The sequence below is a fragment of the Synchiropus splendidus genome, chromosome 15, assembly GCF_027744825.2.
Source record: "Synchiropus splendidus isolate RoL2022-P1 chromosome 15, RoL_Sspl_1.0, whole genome shotgun sequence".
NCBI classification, from domain to species: Eukaryota; Metazoa; Chordata; class Actinopteri; order Syngnathiformes; family Callionymidae; genus Synchiropus; species Synchiropus splendidus.
Genome location: NC_071348.1, coordinates 11234522 through 11253777, shown reverse-complemented (window position 1 = coordinate 11253777; position 19256 = coordinate 11234522). Strand labels below are relative to the sequence as shown.

The 19256-nt window shown below is 43.2% G+C and overlaps 1 protein-coding gene across 4 annotated transcripts in view; it reads right to left on the bottom strand.

Annotated features, from left to right (window-relative positions):
- The window catches only part of LOC128746753 (kelch-like protein 29), a 272806-nt gene that overhangs the window by 1862 nt on the left and 251688 nt on the right, over positions 1-19256 (bottom strand). For all 4 annotated transcript variants that reach the window (XM_053844042.1, XM_053844040.1, XM_053844039.1 and 1 more), the window contains 2 exons: positions 13561-13754; positions 2931-3075 (listed from right to left, as the gene is read on the bottom strand). In XM_053844042.1, coding sequence (XP_053700017.1) covers positions 2931-3075; positions 13561-13754 — 339 coding nt within the window. The remainder of the gene's footprint in view (positions 1-2930; positions 3076-13560; positions 13755-19256) is intronic.

Here is a 19256-nt window from a genome sequence, read left to right as displayed (position 1 = left end):
AAGAAGAAGGAAAACAACATAAGGACGACAGCAGCAATAAGTTCCAACAAGGGTTGTAACTGTCTTTAAAACTTTATGAAACCTTTGCTGACAGCGATAACATTCATGACAGCGCAGCGGAGTCATAAAGAAGAGGCAAAGTCAGAGGAACTGTGAATTACACGCGAGTCACGATGTGTCCTTCTCGTATTGGCTACAATATTTACTAAAAACCGTCAGTTATTTGGAAGAAAACATTCATTTTTGTGTTTGTTTTAAAAATGCTTGGCCCTGAAAACAGATTCTAATCTTTGGTTTCATTCTATCGTACAGTATTGTATTGTATAATAATTGTAAAAATAAAGCTTTCGCTTTCTCAGATTTCACCTATCGGTTATTTTTGGAATGTAACAACTGTGATAAACAAGTACCATAGATGGTATGGAATGAAGGGAGATCAACATAGTAGTACAGCATGACAGTCACATTAAGTCACTTGTTTCTTCGACAAGTGAGTTATCGTTTTAATATGGAAGAGGAATACTGAAAAACGGAAGCCTCTTTATTAGGTTAGTCAATCAAAAGAGACATGAAAATGTCCCGAGTTAAACTGACTTCAAATAGAAAGATGGCGTCGTCGAAGTGCTCTGACAGCGGTGTTTCGAGACATAACTGAAGTGTTCATGGATGATAGAAGGAAACTTGATGTTGATGCTATGGGGAAACATCATATTCTCACTTCAGTGACTGTAAACGCAGAATTACTGTACATCTCTGCGCTCGTGCTTTTTCGATACGAGGAAGGGAAACAGGAGTTTGTGTTCTGAGAGGATTAAAAACTTGGGCTGTAAGCTGATTAGTGCTTTGTACTTGTGCTGGGCTTTGGAACGATCTGCATTTACATAAAGGTAGCAAACACACACACACACACACACACACACACACAGCAAACAGCATGCAGTCCTATTACTCAAATTCACAACGCTGCTGGGACTGAAAAAAGATTATTACATAAAGCCTAAATCTACTCAGAGAGGAAGCACAGCTGATCCAAAAATGGGCGCGAGTGCGTGGCAAAGCCTGGAGCTGCCGGTCCTGATAAACAGGGAGGAAGCGGCGGGGCTTGGTGAAATATCGGCTCTCCTGCATGATGACCTGCTCTGTAGATAGCGCCTCCTTCTGAGAGCTTGCCTCATTGTGGTTCTCTTCTTAAATGTAGCAGAACAGCTGCCTGCCGAGTGCCGCCGCTGCCGATCCATAACTCTGACATTCTGATTTATGGTGTTTTTGTCGGCATGTGCCATCGGCGTCTGTAATTGCTTCCCAAATACAGCCTTTTCCCTCCTCCCGCGTAGATAACTGGTTTTCATCTTCCAGTCAAGTGAACACTCCGGCAAGTCGCGTCCGAGTGATCACAACTGGATCCTGCCGTTGCTAATGTTCATTTACCTCCGATAGCCATTATGACCCCACCAACACTTGGAGCGATGAATTATTTACTTATTTAACTCCCATTCAGAGCGACCATGACCACGTGACTGCTGCTTCTGTCTGAATAAGCCGTCGTTTTATAGACCATACCGTGACCATGACAGGAGTAGTTCAAATTAGGGGTGGGATTCGATTAAAAAATTATACTAGTTAATTAATCGCAGTTTAATGGTATCAGAATATTTGCCACAAGAAGCCACGTTTTTAAAATCTAAATGATTTGGTGTATTACTGAATCAATCGATGGTCCCATACATACATTTAAACAACAAAATATATTTTGCATCAGTTTGACAGTAGCACAATAAATAAAACAAAAAGAAATCTCACCTTATTTAAAATAAAGCTCTTTTTATGTCTTGAAAATATTTGTATAAGAAGTTTAAGTACATTCAGAGTAGTGGAAACCCTGGCCATTGCGTAGTGAAAAACCTCCCTGAACAAAAGCAAACAGATGCTTTTGTTTGCTTTTGTTCAGGGATTCCTCCATGTTTGTTGTTGTTGTTATCATCCTAGCTAGGACGTGTCTTGTGCTTCAGTGTGATCAGTGGACGAGGAACTCCTGCACTTACAAAGGTTCCCTGTTGTCTATTATTTGGGGACCTTTCCTTGTCCAACATGAACTAGATTATTGAGTCTGAAACTGTTGGTTGGTGTACTGTACTTTGCTCATTTTGTTAGCTATTTTTTAGATTTATTGTTATTATTATTATTTGTCTGTTATTCTTCTTTTCTAAAAAAACTGACAAATCTGATACTTTTAAATGTGTGTGCATGTCTGTGTGAGATACTCATTCTGTGATCTTAAAAAAAAAAAGTAAACCTGTAACATGACGATGTATTGCCATCTTTATTCAGTGCATAAAGTGGGTCCATGTCTTGTGACATGATGCTCTGACCTCACGGCAAGGCATGAAGAAGCTCTATTCGGAGTTGCTTTTTTTCTAGCCAAAACAAATCTCGCGCAGGAGCTTAGCCCCTGAGTGTGTTGGACGAATATGTCAGCTGTGATATGCCATACGAGTCAAAGTAGACTGTGGTTGCCACTCTTGACAGTACTTTATACTTCCTACATTCTTCTTTTAGGAAAACCTGATTTTACGACGTAGTAAAGGCTCCTACATAAAAAAAAAAAAATGTGTATGTTAAATGTTTCAGTTGAAATGTAGTTATGTCACGCACCCCTTGTAATAAAGTTATCAACATTCAAATTTGTGTTAAGTTTATTGTTTGGCGTCTCGAGCTATTAGCCTACTTTCTACTTTTGGTTAAAAGCGAATCACACCTATGCAAAATTTTTTGTGTCAGCAGGGCCGCTTATCCTTCCAAGATCCGCATCCAAGTGTTCTCTGTCCTTGTACTGACTGACACATCTGTGGCTTACAATGTAGCCATTCTATAGTGGCAGTGAGTTGTTTACCTGCAAACACAAGCATGTCTATGACAATTAGCTCTCTTACCTGCAGAACTGTCTGGAGTGATTCATGTTGGGCCCAGCCTTGATGTTGCCTTTGTCTGGGTCGTAGATGGTGGTGGCTCGGGCGTACGCTCCTCCCAGGATGAATATAAAGCCATTGAGACTCACTGCTGGGGCGTATTTGTTATCTACAGATGCGAGGAAGACGGAGAGACACACATGGACAGATTTCTGTTAAAGCAAAACACTGAGCCATTGTTCGCATGTCATTCTCACAGAGGAGAAATTTCCATTCCGCATAATGGCGTCAATTTGTTGTTTGGATTTCTTTTCTTTTTTTTCCCTTCCTTCCATTTTCCGCCGTCCCTGGGTCTCGACGCAACAATCATCAACATTCTGCTTATCACTCTACAGCTGTGCCGTTCTAAGATTGCTTTAGAAAATAAAATAAAAGAATGAATAATGGAAAACTAGTGAAAAACGGAGTTCATAAATCACCACGGCTTTATTGGGTTCTACTTGGAAATATGTTGGGGCTTGACAGCAGTATAAAGAAGTTAGCCGAGTCACAATAATTCACAATTGCATTGCAGCGGCTCGCACCTCTGCAGAAGAGCCACTTCAGAGAGCAGGTAGGACACTTGAGATGGTTAAGTGTGTGTGGGGTTTAACAAACTACGGAAGGCAGATTTTCCTTCACAGAAATGTTTGCCAGAATTATCCAAATCTAAATAGCTGCCAATAGAATTTTCATCTCTGGTCAGTGCAGGTAGCTACAACTCCCAAGTTGAGACAACATATCAAGTGAACCATCTTCTGTTCTGACAAATGTTCATATGCCTATCAAAGACCTCCTGGGCATTTCACAAAGGTTACGTTTCTTGGCTTTTCTCTTGGACAAGACTCGGCAATGAAGAGGCTGCTGAAAATGAGGGCAGTTAACTTAACTTGTCCTGAAATAACCTGTATATTATTACTTCAGAATAAAAACCAAAATGCATTCACAAATACGTTGATGAAACAAGCATGTGAAAGCTTTGATACCGGAAACTGTGTTTGGGCTTTTTAACTGCCACATGTGGCCTCCAGAGACAACGTTACCTCTCCTCGCGCTCCTGCCTGACACGTTCATTTGCTGCTTTTCGTCTCATTGATATGCCACTGCCAGTCTCCCCAGATGTGTGTGCGCACGCTAGCTTTAGTGTGCCGACATGATGTTGGGTGTTAGGTCCCATCAACACCGAATACTCATTTCTCTCCAGCACTGTAGGCAGAATAATAACAGTGTGCTCTCAGAGGATGGTGGGGAGGCACTTCCTGCGCCCTCCCCCCCTCTCTGTGAGCACTTGAAGAAACACGCAGGTAAATCACATTCTCATTTGGCGAGTCTCCTGAGGACTGCTGTTGGGTTTTAACAACACTCCTGTGCTTTTACTTCTATCCCCTCGACTCCTGGCTGGCCACAAAGGTGGGCCTTCAGAGCAGTAAACAAGTATTTGTCTGCCGAAATAGGACTGAAAAACTGGAGTGTGAGCAGGAACTGTGCACAATTTGCCCGGTAAGTCTTCATCACTTGGAAACTTCTGCAATTCGAAAAGGGCAATTTGGTGTCAAAAGATGGTTTTCAACTACAAATCACCTGCTTTTTTTTACAGTAAGGACCTTTTCACACCAGGATGGGTCAAAGTCTGTTGAACCCCCTGCCACTTTTAAGTACTCACTCCATCCAGTTGGGGGTGCTAGGCGTGGAATTGTTGTTAGCCATGACACCATTCTCCGTTGTCTTCAGCTTCAGCATCCAGTCGGCACACTGATAACTCAAACTCCTTGCTGCTCCAGAAACATCCTTTCACCACTGTTTTTCAATGTATCTTGTGTCCTGAGTTGCCTCACCCAAAGTACCACACCCTTGTTCTTGTGCTTCTCTGACACCTGTTGCCTTACAGAGCTAGTCCATGAGAAAGTCTTACATAGTCTCTTCGCCACCACCCCAATACATTCACCTTCCTAACTGTATTATTGGCTTTCAAAAAGCAAAAACTCATCACTTCCCTCACTTGCAGTTCAACCCAGTGTTTCTTTAAAATTGGTCCTGCGGCTCTATTGAGCATGTCAGCTCACAGACGAAGCTGCAAACATGACATCGCAACCATCCTCCAACTAAAAAAACTTTCTCATTCTGGTGTCTAATATAGATTTCTCACGGTGGATTGTGCCCGGACGCACTTTTCAAGACGGTGTAATTCGAAGCCAAGAATCAACAACTGACCACATGCTCCATTATAAATGAATGCCGTCGGAGGAAAAAGAAGGCAAACAAGGATTTAACACAGCAGCGGTAATAAAAGTACAGCTGTGCCTCCGAGGCAACAAGGGCCGACGCATCCTCTCGCACCCTGATAAAACAGCTTAGTACGAATCTGGGATCCCTCCAGGCGGCAGTCAGGACCGCCAACATGATGAAATTTATGGCTGCTTTCTAAGCAAACACCTCAATTTTCCCTCTTCGGTTATCTGACTCCCGCATCAGCGCAGCATATTTCTGATTCGCAAAACAAACATATCACTGCTATGTCAGTCGACGTTGCAGACAAACATGACAACTTCTCTTTGAAGGACTCGCTAAGCGGGCACTTGTTGAGGTCCGTGTAAAACTAGAGCGCAGAATAAATACTGCCATACCAGGCTTGACTTTCAAGCCACAGATGTTTGATAAAACCACCTAATTCTAGCAAAAACAATGACCCCTTTACTGTTTGTAAAAGGCAGTGGACCTTCCAACTAGTGACGGGTAGATGAGGTTTCATGAAACAGTATTGCAGGGTCGACAAAACACTGTCCACGAGATGGCGTGCTTGGTTTAAAAATGATGTGACGCTTCATTGAATTAGTTGTTCAAGTCCAATCATTTTACAGCGGACAGCGCCATCTGGTGGCCTCTTAGAATCAGGACACTGTTTCATGAAACCTCATTGACCCATCACTACTTCCAACATGGCCAATAGCGTTGGTCGTCTTAAAGAAATCTCACCCACAGTGACTGTCGCAACTGGAGCAGCAAAAATAATGTCCTTTCACGCGGTGTGAAAGGAAGGAGTGATAAAAGATAGCACACTTTAATTTTGAATGATGGAGAAGAAGGGGCAGATGTCTACATCCAGTGAAGGAGGAGAGCAGCTGAATCCGTAATGAGGTAACTATAGAAACACTATAGACTCCAGCATTGTCACCTCTCCTCCTCCTCCCCAGCAGCTCGCACGTTCGACGGCTACATCATCGCTGGCAGTATTAGTCCTGCGGTCAATTTCCCAATAGAACACAGTCTGGACACGGCGAAGCTGCTCCCCGCTCGCCCGAGTCAACGAGTCGATGCTGACCTGCCTGTCAGCGGGGATGCCAGGTTGATGAATATGGAAGGGGCAGGTCTTTCTCTCCGTGTGTGGTGGTGGTGGGATCTGTGTGACAGTAAGTGGCTTTTAAAAGGTAAAGTCACAGATTAAGATTCAAAGATTATTGACAGTTTGTTCATTCTACTTCTGGCTCCGACAAAAAATATTTGTCAACAAAACAATTTGACCGACGTCAGTAAAATGTCAGCTTCCGGGTAGACATTTCAAATGATGGGAAACTAAGGATTTTGTTGGCTAAACCACCCACAAAAACTCGATATTTAGCCCACTCAGACTAGACCAAGACAAGATTTTACGCGACTACAATAAGAGGTGAGACTGAATCAGAGTTTCTCCCTGAATTTGCCCCCTGTCCAGTGAATTACAGACAGTTTTTGTTATTCTGTGTTATGCTTGAATCCGGCCCTGCAACTGAAGGTACATTGTGGGAGATGCCCCTTGAGTGTGTTACCCTATGTCCTCCCGATAGGACACTTCCCCAGTAAGGACTGGACTCCTCTTTATTCGACCTCAGTCACATTGTATCTTTATCTTCACTCCCAGTTGGGAAGGATGTCCAGGTCAGATGGGAGCCCATCGCTGTTTCGATTTGTCACAGTAAATGGCTCTTAACACAGCTATACTGTGCTTCTATAGGCTTTCACTGCTTCCAGCACTTACACCTAGTCACCTGTTCACACCCGCTCACAATCGGTAGTAGACTACAATCCAACATGGTGTCAAGAGAAATAAAGGGTTGAGTGTCATGTGCTTGAGCAACCATCTTGTCACAGTGTGACCGCTCCACAAAGAAGGGGCAAAGGTGAACAAAGATTGGGGTCAAAAGGCAAAGCCCTTAAACCTACTGAAAGGTTAGTCACGATCAGATACAAGCCGCAAATATGTAGACAACTAGCCAGGACCAAGGATTGATGCAAAATGTCAACCATGTATCACATGAAATCTGAGAGACAGATACAATACCAAACACTCAAACTCACCACTTCACAAGTTCTGTGGTGTAGAGTTAGCTTTGGACAGACGAAAGACTTTCCTTCATGTCTTTCTGCCGGTGTACGTAAGGCCACGTAAGGAGCAGAGAACACTCTGGTAAGCTGCTTTGTGCGCAACACATAGATGGAATTAGAGTTCATGTGCGAAAGAAATCACAAATTGGATTTCTGGCACAATAAATGGACTTTTCACAACCCCTTGCGCGGTTATTAACTCAAAAATGAAAGCGTGTTGTTTACCTTTCGGAGGCTTGGATATTCAGCCTAACAGGGTGAGTGCGACAATGCTCACAAGCTGAGCTTTCAAAATAAGGGAAACGGAGTGAGAGGTGTCTCTCGGTTTATTATCGCACAATGGCGGGAGAACAGAATCCACGTTGCAGTCTGGCACATTTGGGGATTTGAGTGCGATATCATAGGGGGACAACAAAATCTGATCCACTCCTCAATATAGCGTAAAATGCCATGCTATCTCTGAGGCGCGGATGCATGAGTAACGTGGATAACACAACCACAAAATTTACATTTTTGTTTGTCAGCTGATTCCCAACTGGAGATAAACAGTTACAGTGGAACTTTAGCTTTAGCTTTCTGCTGGAGGATATGAAGCTACGTCGGCTAAACCCTTGAGGCGGTCAGATCAAACGGGGAGCTGTTTTCCACCTGTATTCGACGCAAGACAATGCAACATATTGATAAGCAAAGCAGCTACTATACGACTACTGTATCTTTTGATTCCTCGAAAGACATTTAATCTTCAATATTCTAATTCACGTGAGAGTCATCAGGACAGCAGGTGGCAGTAATGGTCCCACTACTCCCACCTGACTGACTGAAGGCATCCAATCCAAACAAGGTTGTGAAGAAGAAAAAAAAGATTCATCCATATATTGCAATATATAACGCTGCATTTGCTTTTTAGTATTTCGTACAAAATGAAGTGGACAAGTTCTTTTTGATCAAATAGTTTTTACTTAATTTTAAATAGTTTATCCTTTCAAATTCTGCGTAATATTATTGAGTAATATATATTTCATCTGACAGTCTATACAATAATATATCACCAAACAATTTTTACTTAATCTATCCTTTCAGTTTTGACTAATATGATTGAGTAATATATTTTTGTTCTGACGGTGTATATAATACTATACAAGTAAAATCTGACTTTCGTCCACCCGTACTTACGACCACGGCCAGCAGATGCTTTTTTTTTTTTTTTTAATTCAATGTCTGGCACTGCAGCACGTAGCAGCCCGGCGTCGCATACGACAGTTACGGCAGCACAGTATCCCAGCATCTCACTCTCACACAGCCATCTACCGCTACAGTCGCACCTATAACCCTCGCGTCGGCCATTTTGAATGGCATTCCACTTACGTCCAATCTGACTTACGACTGGTTGGTCGGAACCAATCCTGGGCGTAAATCGGATGTTACTTGTATCACGATAATAGATTCTGATGTTATCGTATCGTGATACATATCGTATCGAGAGATTCTTGCCAATACTCTCCCCAACATTCGATCGTCTGTCCCATCATCGACACGTCTTTAAAATATCAATAACTTAATAACAACCTGCAGCTTCTTATTACTTCTGTTTTTGGGGAAGTGTAGTCGTGCAACTCCAGAAGAGGGGGCGCCACTCAACTGCCTGCATCTCCCACAATAAGACAAACTCAGACAAGTCAGGAAAACACCATTAAACGGTGCCATATTTGCGCTGACACTGCTCATCCGTGTCACACTTGTTCCCCTTCTGACAAGTGCTCATCAATCACGTACCATGGGGAGTAAGAGGCGGCTATAAATACCCACATCCATGATGTGTAAATTATTGGAACATGTAAGACCCCCCACGTGGCCCTTGGTAAGCTCTGTAAATTGGAAATGGCTTATCGCAGCAGTTGGACACAGACATGCGGAAACACTCGAAGAGAAAGCTTCCCGGCGTGTTCAGCTTTAGATGGCAGCGATAACACAAGGCGAAGCCTCTCGCTTACTTCTCATCATCATACGGACGTCATGTACGGAGTGAAACACAAAGAGGACGTGATTTATAACACACAGTCACTGCAGTCTCACATACTGTCACGTTTGATCCACTGTTGTGTTTACATGACGCTTTCTCCACTGCTGATCGTAAAATCTATGCTCTCGATAAAGGTTTGCCTGTTATTCAACCCCACAGGCAACGAAACTGCTTCAGCAGGAGATCTCAAAGGACTTTATATCCACATACATGTAGTGCATCTACTCAGCGATATCATAACCGAATGTTGCTAAAAACGCCATTATACGTATAACAAACACACACACCAACATCACCATGGCTGATCCAGATCCATGTATAACAGGTGGCTCCCCAAACCTTTGTCAGTTGCTACTTGTCCCTTGTTCTTGGAACTTGCTTGCCGCCACACAACAGCTCAACATTGATATTAAATGTGAACGTTGACACTACATAGATTAGTTGCATTGAATTTGCATTCACTGAAAAATACTTTTACACTTACTCAGCGATCGACTCAACACAACCAACTTTGTCAAAGATATACCATAATTTCATGCTGCGTTTTAGCCATAGTTCCAGAGCCATTCTAGGGACCAGTGATAGGCTCGTGAGGCTTCATGAAACAGTGTCCCCTTGATCAGAGCCCACTAGATGGCACTCTCTGCTATAAAATCTTTGGCTTTCAACAACCATTTCAAAGAAACCCTATCATTTTAAAACCAAGAGCGCCTCTTACTGACCTCTGAAAATGATGACACTGTTTCACGAAGCCTCACCTCGACTCAGGATGTGCCTGTATTTACCTGTAAACAGTATCACCATTTCAAATGGCCCTACTTGGTATGCACTCTGCCTCTTCTCATTGTGAATGAACTTGAAAGGTAAAAATAAGAATCAATGGATGCGGCAACATTTCAGCACCAATTCCCTTCACCGTGCTGATCTACTGAAGACAAAGACAGACAGCTGAGCGGAACTGTGCAGACAATGTGCATCTCAATAGACTTGGAGCCACTATTTTTGGCACAAGTAATATTATTTTTCACTCTACAAGAGATGGGAAGTCAGTCTTGATAAGTGTTTGTGAAACCCATTTGCAGCCCATGCGGGAGATGGTCCATGCAGACCAAATACACCCCCTCTGCGCGCACACACACACGCACGCACACACAGTTGTATTTGTGTCAGTCGATAAGACAGTGCTGAGAGACTGCGAAGGACGGGAGGAGGTGCGGGGAGCGGCGTGGAGAGAGAGAGAGATGAACAGGAAGATTAGAGGCAGCGATGGAGAAGCAGCGGGTTGATGGAGAAACACTCCCTACAGGCTCACTAAAATCAGAGCCGGTCCAATTTCATAGGAAGCACTAAACCCGTCTATTATCTTCATGCTCGTTGGCTGTCAGATGCAGGCTCATCTAAACCCTGACAGATGACGCCTGTCGCGCACACAGCACCGCGCACACACGCTGTATGGTAACCTCTTGACTTGTTACATAATTCATAGACTGTGGAGAACGTGGTCGCTGTGGTACAACGAAGGACCGCGCGCGTGTGTTTGCTTCCTCTCACTCCTCCTCCACCACTTTTAATACCATTCAGCTCTTGCCCCAAACACCCAGTTACATAATCGCCGTTTCGCTCGCTGTGTAGTCTCGCGCTGAAAAGACACTAATGACAGCAAGTTTTTGTGCTGAAGGAAGTGTCGGCGCACTGACGCTTTAATGACACAAGAACAAGTTCTTGTTAGGGAACAGCGGCAAGTAAATACCTTACTTTCCACCCGCCGTTGATGCTCGCGGAGATGAAGCAACATCTTTTTTTTTGGACAGAATGCCCTGCAATGTCCAGCAGATCAAGTGGCCAACCTCCAAATGTGACCTCATCAGTACAAGTACACGCTGCTTGTTGAGTCATACTTGATGCTTTGAGTTGGCTCCATGAAAACATCTACAGCGCATTCACACAGGCAGAACTGGTCCAGGTCCAAAGAACCCTTCCAACAGTGAGGCTCTTCTTATCATTAAAACATCGAATTATTCCCATTATGACACCTAGCTCCCCACACAACGTCAGTCTTAAGGTGGCCAACGCAAGTTGGAAATAAAATGCTGCACAAATATGTTTATCTTAAGGGTGGGATTCGATTAAAAAAATACAATTAATTTTGGAATTTGTGTTGAATTGATCTCAATTAATCGCAGTTTAATGGTATAAGAATATTTGCCACATTTTTCAATTTGAATAAATAAACTGAATCCAATGATGGAGCCATACATACATTTAAACGACAAAATATTGTTTATTTTGCGTCAGTTTGAGAATAGCACAATAAATATATTCAAGTTTTTATATCACCTTATTTAAACTAAAGCTCTTTTCATCTCTTGAAAATATTTGGATAAGACTCGCACCAAAAGCAGTCACGGTTCACGGCAAGCCCCGCGCTGCCTGTCACAAAGTGGCGTCTCCTGAAAAGTGTTTTTTGCCCGGGGTTGCCAACACATCGATATTGGTGACACATTTTAAGAGAACAAAAAAAAACAGATTGTGTTTATCGTGGGTCTTATGATGATCCAAGTCTGTGGCCTGTGACTCTCATCGGCATTGAATGCCAGACCAGGAATTGGCGCACATGTGTCGTGACATATTTTTTTATGTTTCAAGGTTGAAGTCTTTGAACAGTTCTGTATTTTGAAATGTTGTTGGAAGTTCCTTTATTTTTATGACTTCCTGCACGAACGATGATCTCAACTACAACTTGACCAAAAGTACGGCTTGTTGCCGCGGCTCATTTGGTGTGAGAGTTTTGCGTTTGAAATTCATCGTATTTAATAGCCGCGTGGCTCAAAACCTCATTTCGGGTGAGTCCAGGGTAAGAAGTCACATATTGACAGTTTACTTTTCTGTCAAAGGCAAACGCTGATGTGAGCCTTCCACGTTAACACAGAGTTTCAACTGAATCTCCTGCTACATTTGGTGACGACAAAGAATGGTCAGGTTACAGCTCGAAACCTCTCATTGTTTTGTCACTCTGAATGTTCCTTCTGAGGTCCACATAGTCTAGTTTGTTCAACAAGACGCTATCTATGACTATTCATTTACTGTGTTGGACATGCCATCACGTCAACATTGGGTGAAAAAGCCCTTGTAACCGCTGTCAACATGTGACTGATGCTTTAGCAGTGACAATGAAAAAATAGACAAGACAACAAAGACCCCAAACTAAACACTGCTGACAGATCAGAACTTGATCTGTATAGTTGCTGCATAAAAGCCTCTGTAGGACTACGATGCTTTTAAAAACATCCAACTCATAACATTGAGCCCATCGTAGACGGATCAAATCTTCACACCGCTGAAAGCTGTCAGCGCTTTGACTGATCTTTTCTCTCCGCGGCACCTTTGCCAGACTTGACTGTCGCCGTCTCTTTGGGCTGGAAGGCAGCAGCAGGTCAGTGGAGTGAATGGCAACTATTTGGTTCATAGTTACTATTGGAGCACTGTATTATCATCACAGCGATGACGCCAGAGGACGGCAATAATGCAAATGGCCGATGGTGATGACAGTAATGAGAAGGAAATAGCATTGAGAAGGTCAGACGGCAGCAAATTGTCAAATAATGGCTGCATGCCAACATTTCCACGCTGTTTTAAATGCAATATCTAATTGCTCTTATCTCTTTTTTTCCACATCCATCCAGCCAAAGGGACTAAACTTTCTGTAAACAGAAAGCAAACATGGCAGTTCATGTGAACCTGAACCCAGAAGAAGGTCTTACCGTCAACGCTCAAACCACACCGTGACAAAACGCCTCGAGTTTCCGGAGATTTACCGTTTAGGACTGCACATTTAAGAGCGCTCACTAGTGAGAAATGCCTTTTTCATGACCTCATCATTTCATTTTAATGTGCTTAAAACACATTTGCGCTACGTGAGCAGATGCTTTCCAATCTTTCAACTTGTTATATGAATGACATCTTTTGGAAAAGTAGCGCCTTAATCCCCGACTTCCCCCACAGATACAGAAATAGAGATGGATTTTCCAGTGATAATGGTTGTCTCTGTCGCAGGGAAGTGATCAAAGGTAGCGGCATGAATTCCGCCCGCTGTATATCTACGAGGACATTTCTCTCACTAGTGGAGTCCAGCTGCTTAACAAAACACGATCCACGAGGAAAGTCAGCGGTGCTTCTCAGTCAAACATTGTTCTGGTGAGATGAAAAAAAACAACATGTTCAGGTTTGGGAGCTCACCTATCATGGGCGATTCTATGAAACTCCACGTGTTGCTCTGTGGCACGTACGACTGGAGAACCCCAGCCGAGCGACCGGCCTCGTTCACTCCGCCGAAAACAAAAACCTTTCCTCCACACACCGTCGCCGCCGCTGAGTGGACCGGCTTTGGCAGCGGGGACACGGTTTCCCACTGGTTGGTGATGGTGTCGTACCTGCATGGACACAAGTCAAATTGAACAGCGATCTGGAGAGGCTTTTGAAACAACAATAACAATCCAAAATGGAGGACTAACTTGAAAATCTTAATAAATCACCGATACTTTTAGTGATGAGAGTGAAATGGCATCATATCTTGCGGGGTGACATAAGTAAAGCAAATAATTAAAAATATATATTGACAAACATGTTAATAAATACAGTGTGTACTATTTATTGAACAAAAAAGGGGAAAAAAATAAAATATGGGATGCATTAAATTAATTGAGAGGCTTCTACCTATTTTTTAAAGAAATAATTTTATATATATTTTAAAAATATTGCAGCATTTTTTTTTTTAATTCATTCACTGCATTAAAAAAAGTAAATTTATCTCCACGGTGGAAAATATCTAGTAATTTCTGTGATTGAAAATATTTTCAAAACTTTTCAGGTGAAGTACTGCAGTACTTTTAAATGAGTTATCATTTTGTGTACTCCAAACAAAACAAAAAAACCTATTTTGATTCCCTATTTGGTGCGACAGAGGAGACATTTTTATGAAGTTTACATTCACATGAACACATTCTTTACACATTCCTGTAACATTAAGACCTGCATTTCATGTATTAAGCGATATGGCCTTGAGAAGAGAATCTCTTCGTAATAATGGGGGACTCAAACGTCTGGTACCACCCTGTGCGTTCATATTCAATGCTGTAAACCGACTTGCTAGATTTCCATCGGCACATTTGAACGCGAATGGAAACAGATAAGGAGGAAGTCACATAAAGCTCTTGAGGGTCTTTGATGATTCACAAACTCTTGACAGGCTTGACACCAGTGGAGGGTGCAGGAAGCCCTCTCCAGCAAAGCCTGGGTTTTGGCTGCGAGGCTGACAGCTATATTAGCAGAAAGTCGACACCACCAGGGAAGATGAAAAAGACCAACTAATACGTACAATGACAGCAATTAGAGCAATTACACAAAGCGACATATGTTGGGAGCTACAAGCCATTAGTCTCCAGAGCTGGGCCGCGTGTCAGCGCTAAGCTCCGGACCTTTCTCACAGAGCCCCCGCTCTGGCAGAGGCCTCGCCCCAAAACTCGAGCGCACATGAAAAAGCCGGCGACGACAGTAGGTGAGAACAAGATGCTGGCTCACGGGACGACACTTTGTGGAGCCGCTTCATTTGCATGCACGTTGAGCACATGTACACGTGTGTGTGATTCCTGCCCCGTGGCTCCAGTAGAGCAGTGTAATCCCGCGTCCACGGGCCAGCGATCAAAGCAGGCTCTCCGACAGCCTTCCAGCTGGAGCGGACCTCATTAAGAGAGTCACAAACCGATCCAGGGATTGTGATTAAAACACACATTCATCCAAACTAAAGCCAGCTTCCTCCAGCAACGCCGTGTCCTTGTTGTGAGAGATGGAGGTGCGCCGATAAAACATGGGCCTGGATCCCACAGGACAACAAACTGTGCACTTCAAACCATTGTTGGAGTCTCCCGAAGACGACTCCCAGCTAGCCACGCTAATACATCTGTGAAAAGTACAGTGGTACCTCGCTTCGGAATTCAAAGAAATCGGAGTTCGAACAAAAATTTCGAGATTTTTTTGCTTCGGATTTCGAACGAAAATCCAGAACTCAAACGCCCCCAGAAAAAATATAACGTGCGCCGATCAGCTGACCCACGACGCGCTTTGTTATTGTGTATAACGCAGCCTCTGTATGCAGACGTGTCCCGTTAGCTACATTTACTGACTGTTTTTTCTTCACATTGAGGTGTGAAACCTTTCCTGTCTCCACACTGGACCGTGGTAGAGTGTCACAGGGGAGGTGCTGGAGCGCTCACTCCAGGGTTTGATGTCCTGTTGTGGGCTGGAGCTGGGACAGGGATGAGGCAAGTCTGGGACAGAGTGTGACTTGGTTTATGACTTTGTCACAGCCAAACTGCACAGAAGCGCACATTCAGAGCTGGACACGCACCGGGCACCTCTTCACTTCTGGAGAGACGTCACTTACTCGGCAACCCCTCCCACATGGATAAAGTTGTGGAGGTGTCCAGGTGTCATGAAACAGTGTACGCATTTTCACAGCCCACTAGATGGCACTGTCTGGTCTAAAATATTTAGATTTCACCAATTATTTCAAAGAAATCTCAAATCACTTTGAAACCACTGAGACGTGAACATGAAGACGCTGTTTCATGAAGCCTTGTCAGCACACCGCTAACACCAGTGTTAGCCCAATGAGCACTCACTAAAGAAAACAGCTACTAACACTCCGTCGTCTCCCCGACTTTACATCTCACTATGATACACCTACACATACATGAGTCAATACAAAAGAAGCAGTAGATGAAGGAGCAGAAAGATCAGGTCAGATAAAAAAAAAAGCGCAGTGTATTTAATAAAGTCTTTTCTTCTCATGACAATAATATGTATGTATGCGTAAGTACAAATACACACCATCAGCGTTGGACAAAGTAGTTGAAAGCAATACTTGTCATTGTAATAAAAGTATGACGTAGTGTGAAACTGTCTGTAGTGTGAAATTTACTGAAGTTGTGTAGTAATTTTATGATATAAAATGTACTTCAAAGTACAGTAACAAAGTAGTTTTATTTTGTTATGTTATGACACTGCATAGCAGTAGTATTAGCAGCAGCATCAGTATTAATAGCACAAGTAGCAGTAGGTTTTTTTCGCATAAAATACATCCATGTAAATGCTAATGTACGATTGAACACTTCACATGGGCATAAACTGAGAGTGTTATAATGCATTTCCGTATTACATTATGGTTATTTCTTCATGAGTTTTACGTTGAGTTCGGCACATAAGACTCGGCAGCGCTAGCTAACCTGACCACCTTCAGATAGATGGAGGGTATCTCTGTTATTTACTTTAAATCCAGCACATAAAATATGACCACAAGTGTGTGGTATCAGTTTCAGATTAGCAGCAAGAGCCGTCGCCGCGTTTTGTCACAACAATGATGTGACAGGACTGTCACTAAAACCAGCCCATATCTGCGCTCTAAGTACACAATTTTAGTTTTGCGAGTTTGACACCTCTGAAGTGTTGGGGGGTCCATATTTTTAAAGTTATTTTGAAAAATAGTGCGAGTCCTCACAGTGTTATCTCGATGTCCCGATAACTTTATTTCTCATTCCCCTATCGGGGCGTTTGGTAAAGTCATCTGTGCCATTGTCGGACAAACGTCGAGTCACAAAAATAAACTTCAGAAATCTCTGCTCGACAAATGCAACCTTTTCTAAACCCAACTGACAGGAAGGAAATTGTAATCCATACAGAGCGAGTCAGAGCCACGGCTCCATATCGTAGTGTAGCTCTCCTTCCGCCGTGAGGTTCGTAAAACACATGGAGGAAAGTGTGTGTCAGACGGCCTCAGAGGTCAGGAATTTGATGGTATTCATCACACGTGTGGTTCGGCGTAAAGCATTTAATATGAACCGTGACATTGGGTCTGACACGAGAACGACTCACCGAGTGGGTTTATATGGTTGGATTATATCTCTGCAGCAGAGGTGATACCAGGCGGCTAAAAAAAAAAACAAAAAAAAACCTCCCATCTTGTCTGAAGATTTCCGTCAGAACTGCAAGAGCAAGTGCGCCTTTTGTCGCCGGCACAGTGCGAGTTTATTCATCAACGCCCAGCATCGATCGCCGTCGCTAAAAGAAATGCCTACACGCAAAAAGCCATTACAGCGTGCCGGCATGTAATCGGCGGACACTCCTGACAAGACTTGTCTCATGCAACAGAAGACCTTCAATTCAAGAAACAAAGAGGGATTTGTGCTCCATTATGTCGCTAAAGAAAGACAGCGAGGACGAGAGCAGCGGAATAATACGGACGTACAAAGCCAACCGGACCATTCACTAGACGCAGAATGATCTGGGAAGGAAGGAATCTCAACACAGCCACGATGATACCTAATCTTCCGTATCACCTCATGGCTTCTGGATCGCTTGTTCTCCTCAGCCCAGATCGGGGTGAGAGCCGATCTGATAAGACAGTTGTCAGGGATTCAGATCAGATAAGGGATGTGCTCTGCGTGGTGACATAGACTTTGAAGCGCAATATGAAAAAACCCCAAAACAAGACGTTACAAGCCAAGACAAAGTGGAGCAGGAATCTACGTTCTCTTATCATGGCGGCTCTGCTCCCTGGTCTCCATTGCATTCGCTACTTCATCTTCTTCATCTGTAAGACGTTTGGAATATCTTCTGCGGCCGCTGCTTATACTGGCCGGACTAGAGGTCTAGTCCAATGCGATGTTAGGACAGTCATGACCCAAGTTCTGCGACATTTCCTTTTGATGTCAGGGAACATCATGTATGTTACCATAAATGAACTACTTATTTGTTCGTATCTCTACCTTTGTGGGGACCTCACGTTGCCTTAATGCTTTCCCCAGCCTCTCACCCGAAACCTAACCATCCAAAACAAACAGCTGACAGGACTCTGAACCAAACTGAAACCTAACCTCAAGTCTTCATCCTCAAATTGAGGCAAAAATGAACTTCCAATTTCAAATCTTTAACGCAACATTTTAAGAATGTAATTCATTGCAGGATAAAGCCACTAAATAATCCAAACTACACTCAAGGATTCTCAACTTTTTTGCAGGGATGCACCCCCTGTGCAATATTTTTTTGGTGCTTCCAGGCAAACAACGTTTTTGGTTGAACCTTTACTGGCAAATAAAAGCATTCTCCAGGGCACGTTGTTATTATAATTTAATATAAATGTAACTACTAACATGCATTTCCCTAACAACCATGGTGCCTCAGTCGCCTCCCTGTCTCGGAAACAAGCTTGTCTCTGGGCGCATGAGAACCACCGACCTCGGCCTCATTTTCAAAGACAAAAGACCTCAATTGATCACATGGGGAGAAATCAGTGGGAGAAAAATAGATCGGCATCACGTCCTTCAGCTCCTCTGTGCGCTTACATGTGCTGCAACAAACCAACTAATAAGTGTCTGAAAATGTAAAATCAATGGAGCTGCCTGTCATGTTTGGATTAGGTGAAGCCCCCTCTGTGTTTCTCTCTGATCCTCGAGGAACGTGGTCTGGGCGAGGAGGCTTCCCCTCTGATCACAGGTCAGTATTTTCTCCAAACAAACTCACTGCACTGGCACACAGAGGTCCAACATCACTTTCAACACTGACAAATGATCAAACCTAGGTGATACAAAGCCAATACTCATTGTCGAAATGGCATCTATATTTTTTATATTTAGCTTTTTTGGGGTCATCGAGTCTCTATTCGTGATGGGTAGATGAGGTTTCATGAAACAGTGTTCTGATACCAGATGGTGCTGCCATGCTGCTGTAAAATCTTTGGACTTGAACAACCATTTCAATGAAACCTCACATTGTTTCTAAACAACCCTGCAATACTGTTTCATGAAACCTCATCTACCCATCACTCGTCTCTATGGAAAAAAAGTCTGAATTAGGAAAGGAAAAAGTTAAAAATATACATA